Source organism: Cherax quadricarinatus, chromosome 89 (assembly GCF_038502225.1).
Source record: "Cherax quadricarinatus isolate ZL_2023a chromosome 89, ASM3850222v1, whole genome shotgun sequence".
Taxonomy (NCBI): domain Eukaryota; kingdom Metazoa; phylum Arthropoda; class Malacostraca; order Decapoda; family Parastacidae; genus Cherax; species Cherax quadricarinatus.
Window position 1 is genome coordinate 8,889,164 of NC_091380.1, and position 19,592 is coordinate 8,908,755.

Consider the following 19,592-nt stretch of genomic DNA (forward strand, 5'->3'; position numbering starts at 1 on the left):
CACCAGGAAGCAATCCTCTAAAAATAATACAAAAAAACATCAGTCTTCTCCACATAATGTATATGCAAGAAAAAAGACGAGTCTGAACAATAATAGGCTGACATAGACCTGTGATTCTTCCTTAATATGCTGCTTTTTCTTTATCTTGTAGGAGCGCAGGAATTCGGAGCGTCGTTCCCTGGATATAGTGGGGTCATCGATGGGCTTGGCCTATACCGCAGCAGCAGCAGCAGCAGCAGCAGCAGAGAGGGGAGGGGGCACAAGAGGGTGGGAGGAGAGGGCAAAAGAATGGCTGTTAGTGGCCATTACCCGTAGATGCTGCCTCCTAGCTTCACTTACAAAGATAATCTTAACACACTTCATGTAACATATATCACAAAATTATCAAATTTTTTTATTTCTCTGGATAACTGGTAGGAAAAGCTGAACACACAATTACATTTTAAAGAAAAAAAATATTAAAGTACCAACTTTTATAATAATAAATCGTACCTGAAAGCCTAAAGCGTTAAATAAATCAATACATTCTTTATACAATCCAGTTAACAACTATATATATGAAGCCTAAAATGAAATATCCTCTAAAATATGAGACTGCATATTTATTCTGCAGCATTATCACAATATACATATGTAATATTTACCAATAAATATTGAAACATTAAATCATGAATTTATAATACAACTCCCATACTGTTGTTGTTCATTAATTACATCCATGCAATATTCTATCTTAGAAAGGGGACAAACGTACACATACATCAGTAGGTATCCTTACATCAAGTCAATACTGTACAGTACTGCATTCTCTCGCCATTGTTATGCTCACACAATGGACTCATTGAAGTATCTTCAGAACATGAAGACACCCAATCATTCAGACTATTAGTTGCACTGAATTATCAGAAACTAGTAATACAATAATATAATTTAAAAAAATAGCAACAGCCGCACCGCAGTGTTCATGTATGAGCTGATGGACGCACTTTTATGTATTTCCTTGAAACATAAGTCTCAAACTTTTATCCCACTTACTGCCCTTTTCAATTATGACCGACATCTATTTCATAGTTACTTTCATCCTATCTACTAAATGTAGCATTCTGCTTGCATACATCTGGTGCTAACGTGTGTGTGTGCTTTATTGGCTATGCTTCTTATTGTATGGGGTTTCATTTTACATCTTTGTTGGCAACTTTGTCAAAATCCTTAATCATTACAACAAATTATTATAAGCCACTGTTTAATATCCCAGGTTCATCTCATAGATCTGTAAAGATTAAACTAAACTTTTCAGCTTACACTGCAAACGAGCTGCCACACTGTTTTCAGCTCTTGAAAGAGACAAGACTCCAGCCGTTTTTCTAGTCTCTCTCTAGTGAAAAGATATAGAAAAAGCAAAGAGAAACCACACTAATTATTCACACTTTCCCAAGTTTGGTTCATCATGAAGATGGTGGAGGAATCCTGGATTAAATTACTGTTCTACTGGTCACTGAATAAACATGTTCACCACACTGCAATGAATGACAAGGTATGACACTTATGATTCCTACCGCTTCCACATTGTTATAGTCAAAGAACACAAGTGTCAAATTTATGCTTTTATGCAACACTCAGTGACAAAATTTACTCCCATCAAACAATTTGCTAACTATACACTATATATATATTTATAACATGTCTGTCATTTCCCACCAAGGCAGGGTGACCCGAAAAGGAAGAAACACTATCATCTTTATTCACTCCGTCACTGTCTTGCCAGAGGAATGCCTACACTACTGTTAAAAACTGCAACATCAACACCCCTCCTTCAGAGCGCAGGCACTGTACTTCCCACCTCCAGAATTTAAGCCCGGCTTGCTGGTTTCCCCAAATCCCTTCATAAATGTTACCTAGCTCACACTCACACTCACGCTCACACAGCAAGTCAACTCATAAAAACCATTTGTCTCTACTCGCTCCTGACATGCTCATGCAGGTTTGCTGGAAGTCCAAGCCCCCTCACACACAAAAACCTCCTTTATCCCTTCCCTCCAACCTTTCCTAGGATGATGCTTACCCCGCCTTCCTTCCCCTAAAGATTTATACACTCTCCAAGTCATTCTATTTCATTCCATCCTCTCTAAATGTCCGAACCATCTCAACAGCCCCTCCTCAGCTTGCTGGATAATACTTTTAAAAACCCCGCACCTCCTCCAAATTTCCAAACTACAGACTCTCAGCATTATATTCACGCTGCACATTAGCTTCAGACACATCATCTCCACTGCCTCCAGCCTTCCCTTTGTTGCAACATTCCCCACCCATGCTTCAATCATATAAGACAGTCTGTATAACTACATACTCTCACACATTCCCCTCTTTGCTTCCATAGATAACGTTCCTTGTCTCCAAAAGACTCCTCAGAGCTCCACTCACCTTCCCCCCCCCCCCCCCATCAATTCTTTGATTCACCTCATTTTTCACTGACCCATCTGCTGACAAGTTCCCTCCCAATATCTAAATACATTCACTTTTTCAATACTCCCTTCCTTCAATCTGATAGCCAATCTTTCATTACTTTTTTTTTTATCCTCATCACCTTATTCTTTTCTATGCTCATGTTTAATTTCTTCTTTTACATACTCTTCCAAACTCATCCATTAACCTCTGCAACTTCTCTTCAGAATCTCCCAAGAGCACAGTGTCATCAGCAAAGAGCAACTGTGACAACTCCCATTTTGTGTTAGATTCTTTATCTTATAAACCCACACCTCTTGCCAACACCCAAGCATTCACTTCTTTTACAACCCCATCAATAAATATACTTAACCACCATGGTGACATTACACATCTCTAAGGCCTATTTCTACTGGGAAATAATCTCCCTTCCTCCTACATATTCTAACCTGAGCCTCACTATCCTCAGAAAAACTCTTCACTGCTTTTAGTAACCTACTTCCTATTCCAAATGAGCACTTTGCGGTCAAACACAGGGAAAATCACAGTAGAGGTAAAGGAAGGAATAAGAGGAAAGGACCAGGTCGGGGAGGCCACTCTTCATCTTACCGAGATCATACAACAGTGCAATGTACATGGTGCCTGGACCCACCACTCAGCATCCACGATTCTTCAATAAAAGATGCTAACCATCCTCAGGCTTCTCCTTTACCGTCCTCACCCAACATCTGACCTCTCTATCAAGCTTGACTTCACGGTACTCATTTGCCTTATACAAGTCTTTTTTTTTGTTTGTTTTTGTATATACGAACAAGTGCAGCCCAGGATAAAGCACTATAATAGTAATACAGATGGTGCCTGCACACAGCAACAAGTGTTCTGAGGGACTGAGGTTATCAGTCCCTCAGCTCATTAATCAAGTGTTACATACCTTAATTTAACATGTCGGTTCTCTGAACCAGTTATCTACAAACATGGTTGTGGATTGAGACACTTATGCAACATATGGGAATCTTTATTCAGGAAACGTTTCGCCACACAGTGGCTTCATCAGTCCGATACAAAGTAGAAAGGCGTAAGGAGAGGAGGAGTTTGAGGTAATCAGTCCCTCAGCCTGGAGTCGATGTGTTCAGTCCATCAATCTTGTAGAATTGATGGACTGAAGATTGATGAACTGAACACATCGACTCCAGGCTGAGGGACTGATTACCTCAAACTCCTCCTCTCCTTACGCCTTTCTACTTTGTATCGGACTGATGAAGCCACTGTGTGGCGAAACGTTTCCTGAATAAAGATTCCCATATGTTGCATAAGTGTCTTAATCTTCAACTTGTCGGTTTTTCAAACCATTCATCACAAACATGGTTGTGTTGGCAGGGGTCACGCCACTGTTCCTAGATCCTTCCCAGTCAATGAAATCAGTCTTAAGCTAATCTGCAATTACTTTATTAATACGTCTGTGAAGCAATGCTATATCCACGGTTTTTAAGCATGTGTAGGATTAGTCTGCCTGAAATGCCCAGCATGATAGTGACTTTCTTTGTACTTTGCAAACCAAAATTGTAATTACACATTGTAACCTTTACAAAGAAATAAACCTTTAGTTTATGTCTGTGTAGACACTTTCTCCTACAGTTATTAAAGTGCATCATTTTTTTTTTATTTTCTTATGAATGTGGACTCAAAATCTACATATGGATTTCTCCCCAGTACTCTAAAATACAGTGGACCCTGGAGTTTCGGCAGCCTTGACTTTTGTGAAATTCGACCTTCGACAAGTTTTTTTTTTTTTTTTTTTTTTGGAAAACTTTGGCCTCGAGTTTCGTGAAAAAAACTTGTGTTTCGGCGACCGTCCAGTACCTGTCCGCCCATCGCCACACACACAAAGCAAGTCTCCCACGCCATTCACGCTCAGTGTGCCATTGTTTACCAACACGTGACAATCACCCCGCGGGTTCATACGTAATAATCCATTGTTTTTTGTGATTACAACTGCCAAGTAAGGCACCATGAGCCCAAGGAAAGCTAGTGCAAGCCCCTTGGTAAAGAAAGTGAGGAACACGATCGAATTCAAGAAGGAAATCATTGAAAAATATGAGAGTGGAGTGCGTGTTACAGAGCTTGCCAGGATGTATGGCAAGCCCCATTCAACCATCACTTCGATCGTGGCGAAAGGAAAGGAAATAAAAGTGTGCTGTTGTTGCAAAAGGGGTGGACATGCTGACAAAAAGGAGATCACAAATCCTCGAAGAAGTGGAGGTTATTGTTGGTCTGGATTACCAAAAAACAGTTAGCAGGAGATAGTGTTACGCAGTCGATATGTGAAAAGGCATGACGATCTCGTAAAGAACATGCCTGCAACAAGTGATGCTCGTGATTTTAAGGCCAGCAAAGGTTGGTTTGAGAGATTTAAGAAGCATAGTAGCATTCACAGTGTGATAAGGCATGGTGAGGCTGCCAGTTCTGACAAAAAAGCAGCTGAGAAGTTTGTACAGGAGTTTAAGGAGTGCGTAGACACTGGAGAATTCAAACCCCAGCAAGTTTTTAATTGTGACGAAACAGGCCTCTTCTGGAAGAAAATGCCAAAGAGGACCTACATCACGCAGGAGGAAGCGGCACTCCCAGGACACAAGCCTATGAAAGACAGGCTTACTCTCATGTTTTGTAGTAATGCTAGTGGGGATTTTAAAGTGAAGCCTTTACTGGTGTATCACTCTGAAAATCCCAGAGTGTTCAAGAAATACAGTGTCGCCAAGAGTAACTTGTGTTTGATGTGGAAGGCTAACAGTAAGGCATGGGCCACAAGGGGAATTTTCCTAGACTGGTTTAATGAAGTGTTTGGCCCCAGTGTGAAGAAATACCTCCTGGAAAATAAATTGCCACTCAAGTGCCTCCTGGTAATGGACAATGCTCCTGCTCATCCTCCAGACTTGGAAGAGTAAATAGTGGAGGAGTTTAGTTTCATCACGGTGAAGTTCTTGCCCCTTAATACAACTCCTCTCCTCCAGCCCATGGACCAGCAGGTCATTTCAAACTTCAAAAAACTCTACACCAAAGCAGTGTTTCAGAAGTGCTTTGAAATGACCTCAGACACTGAATTGACCCTAAGAGAGTTCTGGAAAGATCACTTTAATATCCTCCATTGCATAAACCTTGTAGCTAAGTCTTGGGAGGGAGTGACTTCCAGGACTTTGAACTCTGCTTGGAGAAATTTGTGGCCAGATTGTGTAGAAGAGAGGGATTTTGAAGGGTTTGTGGCTGACCCTAAGGAACCTCTGCCAGTTGTGGAAACTATTGTGGCATTGGGGATGTCCCTGGGGTCGGAGGTGAGTGGTGAGGATGTGGAAGAGTTGGTGGACAACCACAGGGAAGAGCTAACCACTGAAGAGCTGCAAGAGCTTCATCTGCAACAGCAACAGATCACAGCTCAGGAAACTGCTGCAGAGGAGGAGGAAGAGAGATGGAGGAAGGTGCCTTCTTCAAAGATTAAGGACATTTGTGGAAAGTGGACTGAAGTGCAAACATTTATGGATGAACTTCATCCTAACAGAGCTGTTGCAGGCTGTATTGGCAACATGTACAATGACAGTGTTGTGTCCCACTTCAGGGAAATCTTAAAGAAACACCAGAAACAGACCTCTCTGGACAGATATTTTGTGTGGCAGGGGTCAAGTGACTCTCAAGCTGGTCCCAGTGGCATTAAAAAAAGAAGGGAAGTAACCCCAGATATGGACTTCATACCTGAAGTCCTAATGGAAGGAGATTCTCCTTCCAAAAAATAGTGTACACCTTCCTCCTATCCCCTCCTCCCGTCTTCCATCCACGCAGAAGTCTTCAGTAAAGGTAAGTGTAATGTTATTATTATTTATTTTAAATGCATGTACTTGGTTTCTGATTGTTTTCATTATGTAAATCTTTATTTAATTTGAAAAAAAATATTTTTTTAATATTTTTGGGTGTCTGGAACGGATTAATTTTATTTCCATTATTTCTCATGGGGAAAATGGTTTCGAGTTTCGTGAATTTCGACATTAGGCGGGTTCTCTGGAACGGATTAATCACGAAACTCGAGGGTCCACTGTATATTGGAAGTGACTATATGCCAAAGGTGTTTTCAGCATATACATAGTAGCTACATAAACTGAGCTTTAATTTTTGAATTCTACTCCCTGTTTAACCCTTTGACTGTTTTGGTCGTATATACAGTGGACCCTTAACCAGCGATGGCATCGATTAACGATAAATCTGACTAGCGATACATTTAAACGCAAAAATTTTGCCTCAACTAGCGCTTAAAAACCCGACCAACACTATTCGTTCCGTACCATACGCGTCCACTTTGGCCTGAGCGCGCCTCACTTGTCCCTTGGGTGTCAGTGTTTACAAGCCAGCCAGCCACTGCGGTCGCTTCCAAACATACACAAACTGGAACATTTCATATTATCACAGCCTTTGTAGTGATTGCACCTGCAAAATAAGTCACCATGGGCCCCAAGAAAGCTTCTAGTGCCAACCCTACAGCAAAAAGGGTGAGAATTACTATGGAGATGAAGAAAGAGATCATTGCTAAGTATGAAAGTGGAGTGCGTGTCTCTGAGCTGGTCAGGTTGTATAATAAACCCCAATCAACCATCGCTACTATTGTGGGTAAGAAAACGGCAATCAAGGAAGCTGTTCTTGCCAAAGGTGCAGCTGCTGCTGCACCACAGTCAGCTGTTGTTGCTGCTGCACCACAATCAGCTGTATTACTCGAAGATGTGGAGAGAGTGTTGTTGGTGTGGCTTAACGTGAAACAATTACCGAGAAACGGTTAACCCCGGAGGGTTAGCCACCCAGGATAACCCAAGAAAGTCAGTGCATCATTGAGGACTGTCTAACTTATTTCCATTGGGAGTCCTTAATCTTGTCCCCCAGGATGCGACCCACAACAGTTGACTAACACCCAGGTGAACAGGAAAAAATGCCTGGAACTAGTGCTCATATTGGCGAGGTTAGTGGGGAGGATGTGGAAGAGTTGGTGTAGGAGGACAATGAAGAACTAACCACTGATGAGCTGCTAGATCATCTTCAACAGTAAGAGGCCACACCTGAGGAAACTGCTTCGGAGGAGGGGAGAGAGAAATTGAAAAAGTTGCCTACTTCAAAGATTAAGGAAATGTGTGCAATGTGGCTTAAAGTGCAAACCTTTTTTGATGAAAATCACCCTCACACAGCTATTGCAAGCCATACTGGTGACTATTACAATGGCAATGTTGTGAAACACTTTAGGATAAAGGAACAAGAGGTACAGGCCTCTATGGACAGATATGTTGTGCGACAGAAGTCCAGTGACTCTGAAGCTGGTCCTAGTGGCATTAAAAGAACAAGGGAAGTAACCCCAAAAAAAGACTTGCTGTCTCAAGTGCTAATGGAAGGGGATTGCCCTTCTAAACACTAACAAGATCAACGGTCTCCCCTCCTCCCATCCCATCAATCATCACCAGATCTTCAATAAAGGTAAGTGTCATGTAACTGTGCATATCTTCTTCAGTTTGTGTGTATTAAAATTAATATTTCATGTGGTAAAAATTTTTTTTTTTCAATACTTTGGGGTGTCTTGCACGGATTAATTTGATTTCCATTATTTCTTATAGGGAAAATTAACTTGACTAACGATTATTTTGATTAATGATGAGCTCTCAGGAACGGATTAATATCGCTGGTTGAGGGTCCACTGTATATGTCTTAAGTGCCACCGTTTTTGACGTATATATACTCATAAATTCTAGCGGCTTCAAATCAAGCAGGAGAAAGCTGGTAGGCCCACATGTGAGAGAATGGGTCTGTATGGTCAGTGTGCACCCATATAAAAAAATCCTGCAGCATGCAGTGCATAATGAGAAAAAAACTGACCGTTTTTTTTTTAATTAAAATGCCGAATTTGTGGTCTATTTTCGTATAGTATTTATGGCTGTATTCTCGTTTTCTTGGTCTCATTTGATAGAATGGAAAACATACTATAGAAATAGAGGTGATTTTGATTGGTTTTACTATGAAAAGAACCTTGAAATGGAGCTCAAAGTAGGGGAAATGCTTGATCTTTTGCCGATGTTCAAAAGTAAACAAATGCTGTCATTTTATAATAAATGTCCAACTAGCCATTTTAATATGCAGTCATGAATGGGTTGACATTATTTATACAATTATAACAATATTGCAGTAGTCTGCGTAACAGTATATCTTCTATTTTTTGTTTGAATAAAAATTCAAAATAGAAAGCAAGAGTAATATCAGAGGGGTCTGGAGACGTGACTGATGAACAAAGAAAATGTTATTTTAGAGCCAGGAATGTCTGCATTGTTCATTCTGGACACTACTTCGAAATTTGCATATTTTGCAATTTTCGTGAAATTGGCCAAATTGCAAATTTCTGACCACGTTACTGGGTAGTTGAAATCGGTAAATGAGCAGTTTCTTGTACTCACTTGATAGAAAAAATGGAGTTCTAAAGAAATAGCTATGAGTTTGGTCGACTGGAACAATGGAATTAGCCGAAAATAGGGCTCAAAGTGAGCGAGATCGCCGATTCGTAAATATCGTAAAGATCGCTAACTTCGTGAGAGCGTAATTCCATCAGTTTTCCATCAAATCTCGTTCTTTTGGTGCCATTACAATAGGGAAAAGATTCTCTATCATTTCATAAGAAATAATTTGGGGGGGATTTTGTGACACCAGGAGACACCTCAGGATTTGGGATTGCAACAATCAAGGGGTTAATATTTGGATATTTTTTTTTTAAACCCTTTGACTGTTTCGGTCGTATATGTCTTATGTTTGACATATATATACTCAAAAATTCTAGCGGCTTCAAATCAAGCGGGAGAAAGCTGGTAGGCCCACATGTGAGAGAATGGGTCTGTGTGGTCAGTGTGCGCAGTATAAAAAAAAATCCTGCAGCACGCAGTGCATAACGAGAAAAAAGAAAACTCTGACCGTGTTTTCGGATTAAAATGCCGACTTCGAGGTGCATTTTCATATAGTTTTTATGGTTATATTCTCGTTTTTGTAGTCATATTGATAGAATGGAAAACACATTATAGAAATGGAGGTGATTTTGATTGGTTTTACTATGAAAAGGACCTTGAAATGGAGCTCAAAGTAGGGGAAATGTTTGATTTTTGCCGACGTTCAATAGTAAACAAATAACGCCATTGTCCAGTAAATGTCCAACTAGCCATTCTAATATGCAGTCATGAATGGGTTGACATTATTTATACAATTACAATGTTGCAGTAGTCTGCATAACAGTAAATCTTCTATTATTTGTTTGAATAAAAATTCAAAATAGAATGCAAGAGTAATACCAGAGGGGCCTGGAGATGTGACTGATAAAGAAAATGTTGTTAGAGCCAGGAATGTCTGCATTGTTCATTCTGGACACTATTTTGAAATTAGCATACATATTTTTTAATTTGTGCTAAATTGGCCAGAATGCCAATTTCTGATCACTTCATTGGGTAATTGAAATCGGTAAATGGGCAGTTTCTTGTACTCAATCGACAGAACAAATGGAGTTCTAAAGAAATAGCTATGAGTTTAGTCGACTGGAACAATGGAATTAGCCGAAAATAGGGATTAAAGTTTGTAAAATTGCCGATTCATAAATATCGGTGAAGTCGCTAACTTTGCGAGAACATAATTCCATAAGTTTTCCATCAAATTTCATACTTTTGGTGGCATTACCATCAGGAAAAAATTCTCTATCATTTCATAAGAAAAAATTATTTCTGCGACACCACGAGACACCTCAGGATTTGGGGTTGCGACAGTCAAAGGATTAACTGCCAAGGGTCGTGGCACTCCCTGCACTTGTACTCCATGTAACACCTGAACCTGAGTTACGGAATACACTACTTATGCCTGTACAAGTGTTCTTACCACAAGCATAAACATTATCTATTCTTTGAAGCAGCAGCTTAGATCTAGACAAAATTTAAGGGACCTTAATCTTTTTACAGTCGCAACCCCCAAAGTTAGAAGCGTAGTTGAGATTAAAAAAAATTTCTTCCAAAATGTTGGAGGATCTTTTTCTGAAGGCAATGACACTAAAATGCAAAATCTGAGAGGGAAATATGCAGGAACCTAACCTGCTGCATAAGTGGGGCCTTCCTGTACTTCCTGTCTAGAAATCAGCCAAAATCGTCTCTATTCAACTACGTTTCTCCATTCTATCAATTTACACTCAGAAACAGCCAATAAAATCATAATGTAATAGTTTAAATATTATTAATTGTATGTTTTGTAGTTTACACCTCGGTCTTCAACCCTTTCACTGTCCAGATCCCCAATCTGAAACTTGTCCACAATGACCAAGAACTTAAAAAAAAAAAAATTCTAATGAAATGGTAGAGAAGCTTCTTGTAAGGGTAATAAAACAAAAAGTGCAAAATCTGATGGAAAACTGATGAAATTGCGCTTTAGCGAATTTTGTGTCAGCAATATTTACGCAGTGGCGATTTTGCCCAATGCGAGTCCTATTTTAGGCCAATTACATTATTCCAGTTGACCAAATTCTTAGCTATTTCATTAGTACGTCTTCCATTTTATCGACTGAGCACAAGAAATCACCCAGTCAGCTATTTCAACTACCCAATAAAGTGATTAGAAATTGGTAATTTGGCCAATTGCACACAAATTTCAAAATACAGTGGACCCCCCGCATAACGATCACCTCCGAATGCGACCAATTATGTAAGTGTATTTATGTAAGTGCGTTTGTACGTGTATGTTTGGGGGTCTGAAATGGATTAATCTACTTCACAATATTCCTTATGGGAACAAATTCGGTCAGTACTGGCACCTGAACATACTTCTGTAGTGAAAAAATATCGTTAACCGGGGGTCCACTGTACAGGCATTCTTGGCACTGAAATAACATTTACTGTATTCATTAGTTACATTCCCAGGCTTTACACATGAATTCCTTTTTAATTTTTTATCCACACAAAAATAGAAGATTCACTGTTATGCAACACTGCAATCTTTGTATAAATAATATCAGCGCACTCGTGAATGCATGTCAGACCCACCAGTTGGATGAGTGACATTAATTGTTTACTCTCGAGTATCAGCAAAAATCGAACATTTCCGCTACTTTGAGCTCAATTTCAAGTTATTTTCAATTCTGAAACCAACCAATCAAAATCATTTCAATTTCTGTAATATATCTTCCATCTTATCAAATTATTTTTTTTATTAACACATCGGCCATTTCCCGCCAAGGTAGGGCGACCCCCCCCCCCCAAGAAGAAAAACTTTCATCATTCACTCCATCACTGTCTTGCCAGAGGCATGCTCACACTACAGTTATAAAACTGCAACATTAACACCCCTCCTTCAGAGTGCAGACACTATATGTACTTCCCATCTCCAGGACTCAAGTCTGGCATGCAGGTTTCCCTGAATCCCTTCATAAATGTTACCTTGCTCACACTCCAACTGCACGTCAAGTCCTAAAAACCATTTGTCTCCATTCACTCATATTTAACACATTCACACATGCTTGCTGGAAGTACAAGCCCCTTGCACACACACAACCTCCCACCAAACATTTCCTAGGCTGACCCGTACCTCACCTTCCCTCCACTGCTGATTAATACACTCTCCAAGTTATTCTATTTTATTCCATCCTCTCTACATGTCCAAACCACATCAAAACCCCTCCTCAGCCCTCTGGATAATAGTTTCGGTAATCTCACACCTCCTAATCTCCAAACTACGAATACTCTGCATTATATTCATACCACATATTGCCCTCAGACATGACATCTCCACTGCTTCCAGCCTTCTCCTTGCTGCAACATTCCTAACAAATGAGACCAAGAAACTGTGACTACAACCACAGAAACCATCTGAAAATACACTGCAAAGTCGTTGTCTTAAACCAAAAACACAGTCAAAGTTTTTTCTCATTATGTACTGCATGCTGCAGGATTTTTATATGATGCACACTCATCACGCAGATCCATTCCCTCATATCAAGGCCCAAATTTACCGCTCACAGCTTATCTGGGTGAGCTAAGTTCATTGCGTAGTACAGTAGACTGTCGTTTAACATTACTTCGTCTTTGCATGTTTTTGTTATAGCACGATTGAAGAACTGTGGCATATTTTTGTTTAACCCTTCATAAAATTAGTTTAACACAGTTGCGTGAGGAAAAAATTTTGAGCGCGAGGTCGCCCACTGGGCGGGATGGTCTGTGAGTTAGTGGGTTACACCACTGTGTCAATGGGAGAGACGTATCACCATTCTCTGCTTCCCTAAGCCACCCACACCACCCTCATTATCAAGTGTTTAATGCTGACGAGACAATTTTTTTTTTTTTTTTTTTGGGAAGAAAAAAAATACCAACGTAAATTTATATCAGTCAGCAAGAGAAAAGTGCACCTGGTTTCAAGACAGCAAAGGATCGCTTCACCATGCTCCTCTGCGGTAATGCGGCAGGTGATTTCAAGTGTAAGCCCATGGTTATTTACCACTCTAAGAATCCTTGTGCTTTGAGAGAAGCGTATAAAAACACCTTACCAGTAATTTAGAGGTCAAACCAGTCAGCATGGATGGCAGAGGAAATATATTTATTGACTGGTTTAAGCATCACTTTGTTCCTGAAGTCAAGTTTGACCTGCACAACAAGAACCTTGCATTCAAGGCTCTCTTCATTCTTGATAATTCCCGTACTCATCCACAAGCTTTGCTGGATGTGACCCCACATGTAAAAGTCGTATTTTTACCTCTAAATACATCTCTAATACAACCACTGGATCGGGGAGTTATTAAGTCATTCAAGTGTAACTACACAAAAAAGTTATGAAAAAACTAGTTGCATCAATGGATTCTGACTCCAACCTGGCAGTACCAAGTTTGGAATAAATTTAACATTACAGATGCCACCAGCTCTGCTAGAAGTGCATGGAATGATGTGCCCCAATCAACATTAAATGCAGGCTGGCGAAAGTTATGGCCTGTAAATTCTTTCACTGATTTTTCCTTGCTTCAGAGTCAGGTTCAGCAAGTTTTTCAGCTGGCAAGGAGATTACCAGGTGATGGTTTTGAAGATATAACTGAAGATATGAATGAGCTCTTAGATGATGATGATGAAGACAGGAGTCCAGAGGAAACATTGGCAGAGCTCAATGCACAGATACAAGGGAGCCACATAACAGAAAAGATGAAGAACCTGGAGAAAAACAGTTAACATTGCAGCAGTTACGTGAGCAGTTCCATGTTGCTGCTAAACTAGGACACTTTTTCACTGAAACGGACCCCGACAAATCTAGCAGCAGTGCTTTGAAATGGGGTCTAGACCAGCTGATGATGCCTTAAAGTCAGCTGTATTATGTACTGCAGGGTAAAAGAGCCCAAAGCTCCATTACAGAATTTATGCACAGCCATCGACTTCAGTACCAGAACCTCTACCATCCACTTCTGCCAACAACCAACGAACATCCACCTCGGTCCAGTAGGGCCACACCATGCATATGCACTCTTCACAATCATCCACAAACACCAGCACCCACAATTTAAAGTAAGAAATACTATTATTTCTATTGCATTTGTAGTCTTAAGCAGTGATACAGTGGACCCTCGGCTAACGCCTGCATCGGTTAACGCCTTCATCGGCTAACGCCAAAATCAGATAACACCTTGCTTTGGTGTAAAAAAAATTGACTCGGATAACACCTAAAAACTCAGTTAGGAGCTTTCATCCAGAACGTGTCTGCATGGTGCCCTGAGCGAGCCCAGCCACTCACCCCGTGTACCAGCCAGTGTGCCACTGTTTACAAAGCCAGCGAGGACAATTCCACATGTACATGTGATATATTTTGTATTTCCATTGTTTTTAGTGCTTGTAACTGTTAAATAAGCCACCATGGGCCCAAAGAAAGCTTCTAGTGTCAACCCTGTGGTAAAAAGGGTGAGGTGTACTATCAAATTAAAAAAGGAGATAATAGAAAATTACGAGAGTGGAGTGCGTATCTCGGAGTTGGAAAAGTTATACAACAAACCCCATTCAACCATCACTACTATGTTGTGCAACAAAAAGGCAATCAAGGAAGCTGTTGTTGCAAAAGGTGCGTGTGCTTACAAAACAGAGATTGCGAATACACGAAGATGTGGAGAGACTGTTGTTGATGTGGATAAACGAGAAACAATTATCAGGAGATTGTATTTCTCAGTCTATTGACTGAGAAATACTATCTCCTGAGGATCTCGTTAAGAAAATGCCTCCAAGTAGTGCTGCTGTTGATGAATTTAAGGCCAGCAAAGGCTGCTTTGAGAGATTTAAGAATCGTAGTGGCATACACAGTGTGATAAGGCATGGTGAGGCTGCCAGTTCTGACAAAAAAGTGGCTGTAAAATATGTGCAGGACTTTAAGGAGTACATAGAGACTGAAAAATTAAAACCCCAACAAGTGTTTAACCCTTAAACTGTCCAAACATAGATCTACATTTTTTTCAACATTTGAAATTATGTAAAAAAATGTAGATTTTTTTTTTTACATTTGAAAACGTGTACAAAAAACTTTCATCTACTTTTTTTTTGTTATATTTGAAAATATGTAAAAAAACGTACATCTACTTTTGGAGCACTACGCATGTGAACATAGATCTGTTTGGACAGTTTAAGGGTTAATTGTGACGAAAAAGGCCTGTTTTGGAAGTAATTGCCAAAGAGGACTTACATTACTCAGGAGGAAAAAGCACTCCCAGGACACAAGCCTATGAAAGACAGGCTAACTCTAATGTTGTGTAGTAATGCTAGTGGGGATTGCAAAGTGAAGCCTTTACTAGTGTATCACTCTGAAACTCCTAGTGTTTTCAAGAAAAACAATATCGTCAAGACTAAATTGTGAGTGATGTGGAGAGTGAACATTAAGGCATGGGTCAAAAGAGACATGTTTATTTACTGGTTCTATGATGTGTCTGGCCCCACTGTGAAACAGTACCTCCTGGAAAATAAATTGTCACTCAAGTGCCTCCTGGTAATGGACAATGCTCCTGCTCATCCTCATGACTTGCAAGAGCAAATTGTGGGGGAGTTGAGCTTCATCAAAGTGAAGTTTTTGCCTCCTAATACCACTCCTCTTCTCCAGCCCATAGACCAGCAGGTCATTTCAAATTTAAAAAAACTGTACACCAAAGCAGTGTTTCAAAAGTGCTTTGAAGTGACCTCAGACAATGAATTGACCCTAAAAGGAAAAGGCACTGCCAGGACACAAGCCTATGAAGGATAGGCTAACTCTTTTGTTCTGGCTAATGCTAGTGGGGATTTCAAAGTGAAGCCTTTACTTGTGTATCACTCTGAAAATTCTCGATCCACTGTATATCTCGACAATGCACTACAATTACATATTCACTTTTATTTTGTAAGATCTGGAGGTCTATAAAAGAAGTTGCTTGGCTTTTGGGGGGCTCCCAGGAACGTAACCCTATTTTTCCCATAAGTTCTTCAGTTTGTATAACACGGTTTTGTCTAACATGGTGTTTTCAGGAATTTAACTACCATGTTAAACGACGGTCTACTGTACTATAGTACTGACAATGACCGAAAGCCACAGCATTACAGCAGCGAAAGGTTTAACCCTTTGTTTTCTGGTAGTTTGTCCAATTTTGCACAATTCATTAAATTCTAATTTTTAAAATTGTCTGAAATAAACACTATAGACATTCCAGTCATTAACCCCTTGACTGTCGCAACCCCTCAATCCTGAGGTGTCTCCTGGTGTCACAAAATTTCAAAAAAAAAAAAAAAAAAAAAAAAAAAAAAAAAAAAAAAAAAAAAAAAAATTTTTTCTTATGAAATGATAGAGAATCTTTTCCTGATTGTAATGACACCAAAAAGACGAAATTTGATGGAAAACTGACGGAATTATGCTCTCACGAAGTTAGCGACCTCGGCGATATTTACAAATCGGCGATTTCGCACACTTTGAGCCCTACTTTCGGCTAATTCCGTGGTTCCAGTCGACCAAACTCATAGCTATTTCTTTAGAACTCCATTTTTTCTATCGATTGAGTACAAGAAACTGCCCTTTTACTGATTTCAACTACCCAATAATGTCGTCAGAAATTTGCAATTTGGCCAATTTCACAAAAATTAAAAAATATGATAATTTCAAAATAAGGTCCAGAATGAACAATGCAGACATTCATGGATCTAAAATAAAATTTTCTTTGTTCATCAGTCATGTCTCCAGGCCCCTCTGATATTACTCTTGCTTTCTATTTTGAATTTTTATTCAAACAAAAAATAGAAGACTTACTATTATGCAGACAACGCAGGGGCGTTGACCCCCGGAACTCTCTCCAGGTAAACTCCAGGTAATACTGTAATAATTGTATAAATAACATCAACCCATTCATGACTGCATATTAGAATGGCTAGTTGGACATTTATTGGACAATGACATCATTTGTTTACTTCTGAACATTGGCAAAAATCGAACATTTCCCCTACTTTGAGCTCAATTTACAGGTTCTTTTTATAGTAAAATCAATCAAAATCACCTCTATTTCTATAATATGTTTTCCATTCTATCAAATGAGATCAAGAAAACGAGAATACAACCATAAATACTATACGAAAATAGACCACAAAGTCGGCATTTTAATTAAAAAAAACGGTAGGAGTTTTTTTTTTCTCATTATGCACTGCGTGCTCCAGGATTTTTTTTATATGGTGCACACTGACCACACAGACCCATTCTCTCACATGTGGGTCTACCAGCTTTCTCCTGCTTGATTTGAAGCCACTAGAATTAATGAGTATATATACGTCAAACACAGTACCTCGTAAGACGTATATATACGGCCGCGACAGTCAAAGGGTTAAAGCAACCTTTCCTCTATTCGTTATTCAAGTCCCCAGGCATCTTCTATATAATACTTGCCCTCCAATCAAAACAAAACAATATTTTAAGTTTTACCCTATTTCTCAGACAAGACAAAATAACCAAGAACATAGATGAGGTCATTCCAATAATTGAAGCGAACTTAGTAAAAACCATAAAACAGACCAGGGCCTCCCCCAATTAAACCCATAAAACAGACCAGGGCCCCCAATAAAACCCATAAAACAGACCATGGCACCCCCCCCCCAATAAAACTCATAAAACAGACCAGGGCCTCTCCAATAAAAACATTATAACAGACAAGGGTCCCCCCATCCCTTTCCTCAGGAAATCACCCAAAAAATTAATATTTTTGCCACTTTGAGCTTTATTTCAAGCTACTCTCAGTCTGAAATGATCAAAATCATCTTTATTTCACCAAAAAAAGCTAATAAACCCATAAAAACCATTACATCACTATTTTAGACCAAACACAAGGGCAGACAGTTGTTTTTCCAATCATGCACTGCTTGGGGCAAGATTTATTTTTACAGAGCAAACTCACCACAGACCCTTCTCACATGGCTAGACCAAATTTACCATTGACATATTTGAGTGGGCTGTTTAAAATGTAGATCTATGAGTGACACTGTAACAGACACTGTTACAGTGTCAGTCATAGATCTGTTGAAAGCTTTTTCTTTTTTTTGAAACATACTGGCTATCTCCCACCAAGGCAGGATGTCCCAAAAAAGGAGAAACATCTATAGATGCCTAAATGCACCATCTGCCTTCCCCCCCCCCCCCTCATCAATTCTGTTTCACCTTCTTTCATAGACCCATCTGCTGACAAGTTCACTCCCAAATATTTAACCCCTAATCCTTAGGTGTCTCCTGGTGTCACAAAAAAAAACAAAAAAAAAATCTGATGAAATGATAGAGAATCTTTTTCAGATTGTAATGACACCAAAAAAACGAAATTTGATGGAAAACTGACGGAATTACACTCTTGCAAAGTTAGCAACCTCAGCGATATTTACAAATCGGTGATTTCGCTCACTCTGAGCCCTATTTTTGGCTAATTCCATTGTTCCAGTCGACCAAACTCATAGCTATTTCTTTAGAACTCCATTTTTTCTATCAATTGAGTACAAGAAACTGCCCATTTACTGATTTCAACTACCCAATAACATGGCCAGAAATTTGCAATTTGGCCAATTTCACGAAAATTAAAAAATATGACAATTTCAAAATGAGGTCCAGAATGAACAATGCAGACATTCCTGGCTCTAAAATAAAATTTTCTTTGTTCATCAGTCATGTCTCCAGGCCCCTCTGATATTACTCTTGCTTTCTATTTTGAATTTTTATTCAAACAAAACATAGAAGATTTACTGTTATGCAGACTACTGCAATACTGTAATAATTGTACAAATAATGTCAACCCATTCATGACTGCATATTAGAATGGCTAGTTGGACATTTATTGGACAATGACATCATTTGTTTACTTCTGAACATCGGCAAAAGATCAAGCATTTCCCCTACTACGAGCTCCATTTCCAGGTTCTTTTCATAGTAAAACCAATCAAAATCACCTCTATTTCTATAATATGTTTACCACTCTATCAAATGAGACCAAGAAAACGAGAATACAACCATAAATACTATACAAAAATAGACCACCAAGTCGGCATTTTAATTAAAAAAAAAAAGCCGGAGTTTTTTTTTTCTCATTATGCACTGTGTGCTCCAGGATTTTTTTTATATGGTGCACACTGACCACACAGACCCATTCTCTCACATGTGGGTCTACCAGCTTTCTCCTGCTTGATTTGAAGCCGCTAGAATTTATAAGTATATATACGTCAAACACGGTACCTATTAACCCTTTGAGGGTCGACAGGCCCTCTCCGAAACTCGTTCTCAGGGTCGGCCAAATTTAAAAAAAAAAATTATTTTCTCTTATGAAAAGATAGAGAATCTTTTCCCGATCATAACGACACCAAAAGTTTGAAATTTGATAGAAAACTTACGGAATTATGCTCTCGCAAAGTTAGCGGTCTCGGCGATGTTTACGCATCGGCGATTTTGCCCACTTTGAGCCCCATTTTCGGCCAATTTCACTGTACTAGTCGACAAAAAACATGAATATTTCACTAGAACTCCATTTTTTCTATCGAATGGGTGCAAGAAACCACCCATTTATAAATTCAACTATCCAGTACAGTGGTCAGAATTTAGCAATTTTGCCAATTTCACACAAATTTCAAAAGATG

The 19,592-nt window shown here is 39.4% G+C and overlaps 1 protein-coding gene across 8 annotated transcripts in view; it reads right to left on the reverse strand.

Moving 5' to 3' along the window:
• The window catches only part of LOC128697225 (pre-mRNA cleavage complex 2 protein Pcf11), a 171,365-nt gene that overhangs the window by 97,897 nt on the left and 53,876 nt on the right, over positions 1-19,592 (reverse strand). For 5 of the 8 annotated variants that reach the window (XM_053788815.2, XM_053788810.2, XM_053788813.2 and 2 more), the window contains one exon: positions 109-210. The exons of the other annotated variants lie outside the window; for them this stretch is intronic. In XM_053788815.2, coding sequence (XP_053644790.2) covers positions 109-210 — 102 coding nt within the window. The remainder of the gene's footprint in view (positions 1-108; positions 211-19,592) is intronic. 8 annotated transcript variants of the gene reach the window in all.